At 42.3% G+C, this 12,414-nt stretch overlaps 1 protein-coding gene across 2 annotated transcripts in view; it reads right to left on the bottom strand.

Moving 5' to 3' along the window:
• Positions 1-5,308, bottom strand: part of insig2 (insulin induced gene 2) — a 21,151-nt gene extending 15,843 nt beyond the window's left edge. The window contains exons 1-6 of one of the 2 annotated variants that reach the window (XM_017421108.3): positions 5,162-5,308; positions 4,429-4,614; positions 4,137-4,309; positions 2,131-2,255; positions 913-1,079; positions 431-530 (exon numbers count right to left, since the gene is read on the bottom strand). In XM_017421108.3, the coding sequence (XP_017276597.1) occupies positions 431-530; positions 913-1,079; positions 2,131-2,255; positions 4,137-4,309; positions 4,429-4,550 (687 nt within the window). In that variant the 5' untranslated portion in view covers positions 4,551-4,614; positions 5,162-5,308. The remainder of the gene's footprint in view (positions 1-430; positions 531-912; positions 1,080-2,130; positions 2,256-4,136; positions 4,310-4,428; positions 4,615-5,161) is intronic. The other variant, XM_017421107.3, reaches the window with a different exon arrangement.
• Between the last annotated feature and the right edge of the window lie 7,106 nt (positions 5,309-12,414).

Below are 12,414 nucleotides of genomic sequence, written 5' to 3'. Positions count from 1 at the left end.
AGCGAACCGCATGCGAGAAGAAAAAAGGAACAGAGCCTCGGATGACGTCAGGCTATATAGCCTCTGATTGATCATCCGATGTGTCACAAGTGTGACTCTGTTGATACTATTACTCGAACTGCGCATGCGCGAAGGGAACATTCAGTGCTTTCAGCACCGCCCTCTGGCGGTCAGTAGGGATGAAATAGAACTTGTTGAAAAATGAAAAACTAATTTAAAAAAAGTACATGTTCTCCATGATAATCGCCTGACAACCAAAGGCAGAAGGGCAATAATGTCTTTGCCAGTGTCTGTGTGTTTGTGTTGGCTTGTTTGTAGGATTAGAAAATTTCTCTTGAACCACTGGACAAATTTCTTTTTTAAAAAGCAATCACTGAATGCACATCTAAAATTGACTTTTTGTTTCAGTGTTTATACACAATTTTCTTACCAAGGCTAGCTGCCGCCCGATGTTTCCCATGGTGATAACCCCGGCAAAGAAGATGCATGGGAGCCAAGAGCGAATGTAGAGGAAATCTGGAGAGGTATACCTGAGCAGGAGAGAATGCACACCTTAAAACTGGACACCATCACTTTATGTTTAAATCCTGATTCACCCTTAGACCAAATTCCTAATCCTCCAATCGAATGATGACCACCCAAACACAACCCCCCCAATATGTACCAGAACAGTCTGGGACACATTGTCTGATCCAGCTGAAGAGTTACTTCAGCTGCAGTTGTTGAATATGAAACTCTGTAATACAATGATTTTAGTATAAAAATGCACACTTATAAACTCTAACCTGAGACTTCACATACAGAAAAGACCACACACTCTTTGTTTACAGTTCATACACACCTCCATCCCTGTACGCTTCATGCTTTTCATCAAATAAAGAATTAGTTTCCTTTTTTTGCTAGGGAACTTACTGAAAGACTCCGTTGTAAACCAGGAGCTGGGTAGCCAGAGTTGCCAGCAGAGCGATGCTGACCCCTAGGCCAAAGCCACTGCGGGAGCGGTCAAATGTCCACCACAAACCGATTGAGAGCGCTGCTAAAGTCAGAGAAAGCTGCACATTGTTAGCGAAGTCCACCTTCTGAAAAACAAGGAGGTCAAGGAGCAAACTCTCATTGGCTAGCAACTCCAAACTATATTTACATACAGTAACAGTCCTATCATACAGATGCTGAGAATACACATATCCACCCTACCTTTGATTTCCTATAGAAATAATAAAAGTAGTTCTGGAGTGGTCAAGATTTGTTAGAGTTGTTCCCTGATGAGCTGAGACTTCAGACGATTCCTAAAGTTACAAAGTGACAGCTCTGCTCCCCATGCAGCTTTTATTACACAGACTGAAGGTATCGAGCTGTTCTGTGTCCTAAAGAAAAGTCTAAAGTTCAATAGGATGATTCATGATCCAACAAGAAGGTTCAAAGTCTAATAGGAAGATTAGAGGTCCATCAGGAAGACTGAAGGTCCATTGAGAAAGTTGAAAGTTCAACCCATGAACCCACAGGAAGGACCATGGACCAACAGGAAGGGCCATGGACCAACAGGAAAGACCATGGACCCACAGGAAGGGCCATGGACCCACAGGAAGGCCCATGAACCCACAGGAAGGCCCATGAACCCACAGGAAGGACCATGGACCAACAGGAAAGACCATGGACCCACAGGAAGGGCCATGGACCCACAGGAAGGGCCATGGACCCACAGAAGGGCCCCTGGACCAACAGGAAGGCCCATGAACCCACAGGAAGGCCCATGAACCCACAGGAAGGCCCATGAACCCACAGGAAGGCCCATGAACCCACAGGAAAGACCATGGACCAACAGGAAGGCCCATGGACCCACAGAAAGGTCCAAGGTACAACCTTGAAACTTCTCTTCAATGTTCTTGTTGGTTCAACAAGAAGGTTCAGGTACAACAGAAAAAATTGTGACACAAGTGGTGACAAAACATACATTTACAGCAATGGAGTAACACGACTGGTAGACACAAGGCAGATTCTGTTCATTAGAAAAGTTTTAGATATTTAACGCCCATCTGTTCTGTAATAGGAATCTCCTCTGAATAAAACTTCATACAGACCAATCCGTTTTCCTATCGATTCAGAAATACATTTGAAAGAAAAAAAGGATACAGCACTGGCATGGTTGATACCGACAAACACAGCCACGCAGCGCATCACACTCGACCACTCCCGCTTGAACTTGTGTGGTTCACCGAGCCGGCTGTCGATGCAAGGATACAACAGTCCAATCATTGCTGCAGGGAAGGGAAACAAGACAGAATATTTGTTAAAGAAAAGAAAAGAAAAACTAAAAGCTGAAGCAACACTGATGGTTCTGTTTTACTGAGATTAGGCCTTTCAAAGTACTTTCACAGCATTAATGGAGAAATCACTGAACAGGCAAACCAGTTGTTTTTTTTTCTGACAGGCATCACAAAAGTCAGCAATCACTGCTTCATTAACATGCTAATGATATGGTAATAACACACATGCTTGATTTGGTGTTGATAGCACTCAGTAGAGATGTAGAGTTGTTTTCACAGAGGATCACTCCTACTGGCAGTTAAATAAAGAACAGTTGCAGTTTGATAACAGCGTTATAATTAGCTTGATTCCTCCTCAGTGTTAGTTTAACAGTGTTAGTTCGGATAACCTCTGACCCAGCTAATGCAGCTTTAAAACAAATTAATTTCTGTACTGTCAACAAGCTGTGGCAGCTCTCCTCAGAGCCGTAATCCCAGAGGATGGGCTGAACAGGTGGAGGAAGCGAGGTGCAGAAGGAGGCTCGCGTCTGGGGAAGACGAGAGCCTCGCGGTTGCAGTGCTTTTTAACGGAGCCGCTTGGGATCAAGCAGCGCCGCTCCGCATTTGCATCTCAAGCTGTATACCAAGGACACGAGATTCCAATAAAGGTGGCCAGTCAAGCCTGTTGGACACGCACAGGTAAGAGTGTGTGTGCGTACACATGCACTGCTGCATGGATACTACAAGCCTTCTTACATTATAAAAAAATGTGCCAGCACTGCTGTGTATGGAACTATCTGTAGCCGTGTTAACTTCTGAACTACCATGGGTTTTCCCTCAGCAGAGTGACAACACTTCATTTCTGTTTGGCACTGTCATGGGTGATGTGACCGCATTCAGGCAGCACCAAATACAGGTCTGAATGGCCTCACTGCACATTTACAATACACTGTATTCGCTCAAACCACGTTCAGAGGTGGTCCAGACCCCTTCTATCAGCATTAGTTTGGCAGTCTGAACACAATCAGTCCTGAGCCGAGCTGTAGGACCACCTCCTGAACTGATGTCACCCCACACAAGCAACTTTTACTTGGTTATCTATGGATAGATGGTGTAGAATTAAAGAGCACATATCCTGATTTCCCTGAAGCTTCAGCTCCTTCTAGTCTGGATCCAACAACATATTATTGGGTTGCTTTTAATTGTCAAGCATGTTTTACTTTGACACTAATATCGTTCCTATATTTGATAAAAACAGGATGTTCCAGATCTGTATGTTGGCAATCAATCTATCTAATCCACATTCTCCTAACTTCAGCTCCCCTGCTGACTTCTGCCTCGTTCGGCTTCCATTCTGTTCATTTCATGGAGCCGACAGGATTTTACACAAGTGTGTTAAATTTTGGAAAGATCTAGTGTGTAGCTGAAGACCCACATCATTTCAAAGACAGCATGTCTTCTCATTGACACATATGTGTTTGTTGACATTGCTTTCATTTTGGTGGCCATTTTGGGTCCTCCACGACATCACAAATTCTGATTAGACAATTGTTACACATTACAGTTAATTTTTTGCTTAATAAACAGAGAAATCGCTCAATTTTTGGGCTGTGCTTTAAACTTAACAGGAACATTATTTCTATCTAACCTCTTCAGTTTCTGACATTTTCAAGTTCAGTTAGTTTGTTACTATTTATAAAGTGACTGCAATTCTCCAAACCAGATCAGTGCAACAAAACAAGTAACAAATCACCTAAAAACTACAATGTGTGTCACTAAGCGTTCCTCCAGCGGACTGAGGCAGTAATATCAGGACGTTAAACATCACAGAGGAGGTGTGAGAGGGACCTCGAACAGTGCAGAGTAATATCCTGACATAATTTTTTCGCTCACCTGAGGCTGTGCCACAGCAGGGTGCTACCCACCAGGCTGAGGAGAAGATACTGCTGATGACGTCTGGAGGGAAAAGGGTGACGTTTCTCTGCACCTGAAGTAAGTTCAACACCAGAGCCAGGAAGACGCCCACAGAGAACAGCATCCCCCCTCGGATCAACAGGTTTGTGGTCCTAGAAAGCAAAGCAGAGTAGTGAGGAGACTTGGTTTGAACAAGTTTAGTAAGCTTTATTTAAAAAGCTGTGATAAGTACGGTGTTGAGGGTGATACAGCCAGAGGTGATGCAAATCACCTGTTGGTGATGACAGAGATATACGGCCCCCGAGGACGCTGCGGCGTGCCTGAAGAGCCCAACCGTTGCTGCTGGTCACTGGACGCGGAGCTGGAGCTCATGGTGGTCAGTGTTTGGGACATTCGGAAGACTAGGTCAGAAAAAACGTGGAATGATGAGTAACCTCCTTTGCCACAAGAGACATGTCTACTCATCACATCCAAAATAAAAATGTAAAAAAAAAATAAAACAAGAAAAATTAATCAGAACAAGAAAAATAGATCAAAAAAACGTCAAACAGTCACTTTTTGATATCTTAAATGTAATTTTTCCAAGTATTGTTTCAGTTTTGGAGCCCTTGAAATAGTATTTTTCCCAGTAGGAATGTTTGTGCGTTTTGTTTTAATTCAGACTGACAGGATTCAAACACGGAGGAAACCCATAACTGATACCTAAAATGGTACATTAGTGACAGGAGTGTGATTTGATTATGTTACAACGGACTCCAGGTTCCTGTCGGGTGTTTGACCTCAGTCTGTCTGAGCTCAGCAGCTTTACATGACAAACAGGTGATTTAACACCTCACTCAAACTGTGTCGAAAATGATCCAGTAACTCCGGAACCGGCATGAAGGATAAGCTAACTGAGCCCGAGTTCGGCAGATTACGTGTTCCATCTGTAATCTTCGCTGGCTGAGATGCCTTAGTTGGCATCATTCGTTATGATAAAGTGGGTCAAAAGTCAAATTTCTTACCTTACTGTGAGCAAAACCTTTCCGGAACACAGCTACACAGCTCACTAGACATTTAAAGTGCTTCACCGGGAGGAAAACAGGACTGAAATCCCATATTTCTTTAATAAGAATCCTTTGTTTCTGTTTCTACTGACGGTATTTCCGGTGTGTGTATTCTAGAAAGCCAATCAGGTCACACGTCCGTGACGTAAGCACGTTATGCAAAGCGGACGTATCACGTGACTGGAGTTTCCCGAAAAAACGGTAGCAGGCGTTAGAAGAAAAGCACGAATATTCTGTTTGTTTTAAGTGTTTTATTGTCTAAACTAAGAAAAACAAGAGACAAAATTTAAGTGTAACATTTAGAAAAGACAACAATCTTTTCTATTTGTCTAAATAATGAAAATATTATTGTCAAAAGGTTTATGAGGGGAAAAAGAGAAAGAAAATCATTTAATCATTTACATTAAAAAGCGCCTTTTCTGTTTTGGAATCGGTCTTCCCACACTGCTGCACCTACTTTTTAAGCAACTTCTAGTAGATATTTAATAATATTAGGACAGTCACTTTAAAGGGGGTGAATTGTTATGCAGTGCCTTATTTTACATTACATTTTTTTAATTTAAATGGCATTACTCTGTAGAATTTTGATTTCATTTTGACACTGGAGAAGGTTTTTTTTTTAATTTTTGTAAAGAAGGCCAGTTTATATTGACCATGACATATTTATGACCGCAATAAAAGCAGAAAACATGAGTCACCCAGACACTGATTTCTGAACAGTTATTTTTTAAAAATCACTCTTTGTTTTATAAGTCATTTTAATCTCTTTACACCTCCACTTTCTCTGAGGGCCACACTGAACATCCTTTAATTCCCAAAGTGTTCTAAGCTCAGGTTTAATTCCAAATTGGCCCCGTTTAAATAGAAATAATCTAAATCAATTGAACCTTAGGAGACGATGGGCCAGGCTCCACACTACACTGCACCTCATCCACCCCCCAGCCCCATGAGACAGTCACTTAACTTCAATAATCAGTGGGATAAGAATGCTGCGGGTCTTATGAGAGCATGGGGGCTTTCAATTAGCCATCAAGGGCCATTTAGTGGCCCCTGATGCAGGCAGGGACCAGTGTGGAATACAGTTCATCAGCTCAGGTTGTAAAGGCTATCCCCGATGGACCACTGCAGGTCCCAACTCCAGATTAATAAGACCTGTGACCTCTCTCAGGTCTGTCATTCACCCTTCACCTGACCCGCCTCTTTTCTGTTTCCAGCAGACTGGCTCCTAGAAGGCAGACAAGTGAAACATGAGGAAAAAAATGCCTGTATTTCAGGCCCTTTTGTTCTCCCATGTATGTCTTATGATTAGGGTGGGTGCCATGTGTGTGTGTGTGTGTGTGTGTGTGTGTCAGTCACCACTGAACAAGCTGCATTTTAACACACTGTTAAATGTCATAGGAACCGTGAGCCTGGTCGGCTGTTACTCGGCTGCACCAGGAGAAGCTACTGCCAATTACTGCTCCAGAAACACTGCTGCATAGCCTTACATTTGGAATTCTTTTTTTTTTTTTTTAAACCTTTTAAGGTGCCACAAAGAACTGTTGATGTGGGTGTTTGCGAGAGGAAAGATACCACATTATTGGCGATTTAGTGTACGAGCAAGTGATTTATTACTCTGAATGCTACTCGTGTTAATTTCACTAATTGGTTCGGGCCTCTTTGCAGCTGAGAGCTTCCAGTGGGTGTGCTGGCTGGTCCATGTCGGTGGGTGTCTACTTCCCGTGTGCTGTGGTTGCTGCGTCTCGTCTGGGTTTAGGTTCATCATTGTGTGTGTGTCTAGGTGTGCTGCACGGGTGTTTCGGTGGTGTCTGAGAGGCCCCTGGATCTCCACACCATTTGATTTTAGACTACGGTATTTGAACTGTTTTTAGGGTCAATTAACTGTTTTTAATCTTTTTAATAAATCATTTGTATGGATGGAACGTCGTCTCCAGTTTTCTGTGGTACAATGAACCTATGTGCCTTTTTTGGGGTTAATGAGTACATTGATAATAGTGAAAATATAACACAAAATCTATAAAAATATGTCTTTTAGTGGGATTCTCAGGTCGGCATTGTTGCTTTTATTTGCTTAGAGGTTTTGGTAACTTATTCTAACCCCCTCCTCCAAACCCCATCTTTTTTTGCAATTGTGACGGTCGAGCGGTTGCCATCACAATGATCGCCCTCCAGACATACATGCAAAAAAACAGCCTTAAATGTAAAAATAGACTTACGTGAAAAAAAGAACTGCAGTATGTATAAAGAGTGTGAAATGTAAATTTTGTGTTGCATGAAAAAAAATAAATAGATGGCATTACATCTAAAAACAGTGCAGCTGTTAACCTGTATGCAGGTTTTTATGTTATAGAGTAATTCACAGAAACAGTCTGCACCAAAAACACATGAATCCTCGAAAACTACCATAGCAAAATGAAATCGCACATCTCAAATAAAGAATGAAGACATTTTACACATACATTCGAATAATACAAATACAATCAGGAGAAAAAAAACAGAACACATGCGGGGAATAAAAAGCTGTGTCCAGTTCCAGCTGGAGGAGCAGGGGTATATCAGCGTTAACAGGTTAGTTTTTGGGTCACCCGAGAGTTGAGGACTCTAACATTAGTTGGGTTTTTATTTAGGAGCTTTAAACACAAAGGAGCAATACCTTGCTGGTTTTGTCGTCTCCAGTAACTACACTCCTGTACTGCTGGACCTTATTCAGGCAAGAACTGAGACAAAGAAATAAATGTGGATGGTGGAGAAAACCCGTCTGATCTGCAGTCAGAGCTGGGGGGTTGAGCGTCTTTCCTGTGAAAGCTGTGCCAGTGCACATGTGTGTGTGCGTTCACAGTGATAGTGACAGAGCAGGCTGTATCCCCTGTGAGCAGGCCTGCAGAACAATGATTACAGATGGGAGAATGTGTCCTCGGCCACACAGGGACGGGGATTCTAATGCAAATCAGAGCTGCTGCCCATTGAAATGTTTCCATTCTTGTGAAACAGAACAGTATAAGATGGAATGTGCTGGCTGAAACTGTAATTATACACTGAAGAGATTTCAGCAGTTTGTAAAGAGGAGCTTCCAGACTGGATCTAGCACTCCACCTGCTGGCTTCAGGCCGCTACTACGCAATCACCAACTCCATCCATGCATTTTCTTCACCCGCTTAATGGGGCATTCAGATATTCAAACATGAGCCTAATTGTCTTGTGATTTGATTTCCTATAAACCGTACTTCGTCTCCCTCTTTTAGAATAGATCGTCCTGGCACAAACTAAACCAGTCTCAGTTGGCTTACATCGTCCCCCCCAAGTCTCTCCTCGTGGATTACGCTTTATTTGCATTGTGAAGAAGAAGAAAAGGAGAGCCGAGGCACACTCGGAGCGGGCTAATGGGAGGGAGGAGAGTGGGAGCTCGGGCAACTGCTGCTGATTGGCCACCTCAGACACGCAGCTTCTCCACAGCACAACCTGTCACTGTTAATCAGGAGCCAGCCAGGGCTATCAGAGAGGTGAGCCTATTGCTATTCAGGACGAAACAGATGATAAATCATTTGTACATAATTAGTGCTCAGCAAGGTTACAACTGACACGTATTTTCATCTTAATTAAGAGGGAAATTTGTTCCATTAATTTAATTTGGTGTGCATGAGCAGCTCGCACCTAACTGAGTTAATCTTCCACCTGTCAGGGTGGGATGGAGTCTGGCCTTGGATTACACAAGGAAGTGGCTTCTTTCACGCACACACCTCCGAGACAATGGATACACGAAGCTGCGGGCGCGGAACATTTCCTGCCGGGTGCAGAAACGAGCCTGAGGAGAGGGACTCTGAGGCCCGACTCTGCCACCAAACCTTTTGGTCCTCCTGCGTACAAGAGCAACTGTTTCACTGTGCGTCACGGAACGGGAACCACTAAGGTTTCATCACGTTAAAGGGATCGTATGGTCCTTTTTCAAGTCATGTTCTATCAAATAATTCTTATTGGTTTGTACGTAACGAGCCGTGACATCAGCCATTTTTTTCTCCGGAGTATGGGGAAGAAGGCAAAAGTCTTCATCCAGGCTAGGCTAACGGATAGCCAAACTAGGGCCTGTTCTTTTTGGTTTTCAGGCTTTTAAAACAAATCAAAACTAAATTACTGGTGTGGAAGAACGCAAGAGTGCACAGTCCAATACATCAATCTCTCACTTGAGTCACTTTTCATAGAAAAACGAATGTATTTCATGTATGTTTATTACACATGTCATCTTATTTATCTTTCCTAACACCTTGTTGAACAAAGCATTCCTTGAGGCAGGCGGAGCTCTAACTCTCATCCTTCTTCGCAAACACGAAGCTCCGAACACCAGCTAAAAAGCAGCGCAACATTGTTTTATTTTCGTTTTGCTTTGACTTGAACCACAGAGGATTCTGTCTCAAAGCTTTAAAATTTCTCTAAACTGGACTTTCAATCCGAATGGGAGGTGATCAATAATGGAAGACCAATGCTAGCACTAAAAGTTTTTTTTTTTTTTCAAAAAGTGGCGCAAAAGATAACACAGTACACCCAAAAAAGATTGTATTGGATGTGCTACCAGAAAGAACAGATTTGGCTAATTTGGCTAATAAATGAAAACATAATGCTCAAGTTGATGAAAAAAAATAGGTCAACAAAACATAAAAACGTAGAAATGAAACAAATTTTATTGCTTTACATTTCAAGGTTATAGTTTGTTGTTTTGAAGCAGAAAAGCTTGCGGTTTTGGAGCCAGTTGTGCCGTTAACCCTCCTGAAGCCCTCGTAACTTCAGGTCAGTTTGACCCGAAGGCTACAGGGGGGTTAAGTTTTTAATGATGGGGTAGGAACTGTGGCAAATTCTTACCTTTAAGGGGGCTTTTCTGGTTTACACACATATCTTATTTTCATGAAATGATTCAATTTTGGTGGTGATCCAATCAAAGTTCAAGGTCAAAGGTCAAGGTCACAGATAAGCCCATACTCTAACTCTGCAGCTGTATAACAGGAATGTTAAACTCCACAGCTGGACAGCTCGTGGGTCAAGGGGTGATCACTGTTGATGTCAAGGTGGCAAGGCCAAAGATCAGGGTCACAGATAACCTTGTGCTTTAACTATGCATCCATGTAATGGAGGAAAATTAAACTACATAGTTGGACATCTCTTAGGTCAAGGGTGATCACCATTGATTTCAAAGTCATAGGGTCAAAGTTCAGCATCACAGTTGACCTTGTGCTCCAACTATGCAACAGTGTCATGTATGTCAAACTGCACAACAGGACAACTCATGGGTTAAAGATGATGCCTGTTGGTTTCAGGGTTCATGAGGTCAAAGGTCACAAGTAACCCCTTTGTTAAAACCTTCTCTCTGCTCCTACATGTGACCCTTTTGTTTCCTCCACCAAAGAAGTTTTGTTTCCAGTTGTGTCTGCTGGTTTGTTTGTCTGTCTGTTAACGAAGATCAGGTAAAAACTAAAAAACAGATTTGGAGGAAATTTTCAGTAAATGTTGGGGTTGTCACGAAAAACAACGGATTATATTTTGGTGCTGATCCAGATTGCACTATTTTTTAATCACACTGTGGGTTCGACGGAGGTTTGAGCTCTCTGAGTGCTTCTAATGTACGTATAAGTCTGACTCTGACAGTCTCTGCCTCTTCCTCCATACTCCCTGCTCTGTGACTGACGTCAGGGCTGACGAGGAACTATCTGACAGAACATCACTTCAAAAATGCCCAGACTATCACTGTCACTGTAAACCCAAGCTCCCTGATTTACACAACCACAGAAGCCTTCATTTAGCTGAGAGTCTCACTGCAGTCCAGGCGGTCGGTGCAGATCCGGTGACCCGGTCTCTTCCTTCTGCGGGACCGAGAACCCTGTCTGTCCTGACCCCGGTCTCTTCCCTCTGCAGGTCCGAGAACCCTGTCTGTCCTGACCCCGGTCTCCTCCCTCTGCAGGACCGAGAACCCTGTCTGTCCTGACCCCGGTCTCTGAAGTCCATATGAAGCTGCATTAACAGAGCGAGGTTCAGAATGACTGATTTAGTAACTTAAAGGTTTTAATGGAATCCTCTTCTGCTTCTGAGCACTCAAACTGACAACCACTAACCTGAACTCATGCATAGTCTATTACTGCCCCCCCCCATCACCACCTAATAGAGTGTCTGTCAGGTGAAATACAGAGATGTCAGTGTCTGCAGGCTGCGCTCTCAGCCATGTGTGAAGGTTTAACCCAGCTTTTCCTTTCAGCTCCACTGCAGGTTCTGACTACTGAACATCAGAGGAGAAGGAAATCAGAAACGTCTGCTCTCAGGTGCTTCTTTCATTTTGAACCACAGCACAAAATCACAAAACTAAAGATGTTAAAAAGGTACTTGTTTGAAGTAGTTATGCTGGTATGTATAATTATAATTACTTTAAACAGGCAGACTGACTGATTACAGGACTGAAGACACCTGTGATGCTGATTACAGGATACAGTACGGTAACCAACTAAATTGTTTAAAATCTTTTCTAGGGCTGGTATTCTTTTTGTCAAGGCCACTTTCATTCATTAATTTAGACTATTTTTGCTGAAACAAAATTCAAAGGAAGCTGATTTTTATTAGTTAATTCCTAATATATATATATATATATATATATATATATATATATATATATATATTACTTTTGTCAGTTTCCTGTTATTTCAGGGAGTTTTGTGGATTTTTACTTCTTTAATGAAAGGATCCAAACATCTGTATCTGTAATTTCTTTTTTTTTTTTAAGAAAAAGGCTCAATTCATCTTTTTGTAATAATTTCTCTGCAGTTCAGATAGAGGAGACGATCTGCTTTATATAAGAGATGTTTAAATAACTAAAGTAATTTTCAACGAGTCATAAAATCACAACAATGAGCTGCAGATGTTAGCATTAGCTTCAGTTAGTCTGCTGCGTTGGTTCAGGCTGCAATGAATTGTGGTCTAATTCCACTGATGTACAACTTCAGTACACTCTTATAGAACCACATGAGCAGCATCCAGGGCGCTATATATGGACAAAACATTACAGCTCCATAAAATGGCCGACTCAGAATAAGTACACTCTATAAAGGATGAGGACGATTCGAACACAACCTTCTACTGATGGACAGCTGCTGAGGATGTCATCAGTGAGAAATATCATGAATCAGGACAAACAGGAAGCTACTTCATAAAGTTTATGTAACATAAAGTTAATATTCTGC

Source organism: Kryptolebias marmoratus, linkage group LG6 (genome assembly GCF_001649575.2).
Source record: "Kryptolebias marmoratus isolate JLee-2015 linkage group LG6, ASM164957v2, whole genome shotgun sequence".
In the NCBI taxonomy this organism is placed as follows: Eukaryota; Metazoa; Chordata; class Actinopteri; order Cyprinodontiformes; family Rivulidae; genus Kryptolebias; species Kryptolebias marmoratus.
Note: the sequence above shows the minus strand (reverse complement) of the source record. Positions and strands in the feature narration are given on the sequence as shown.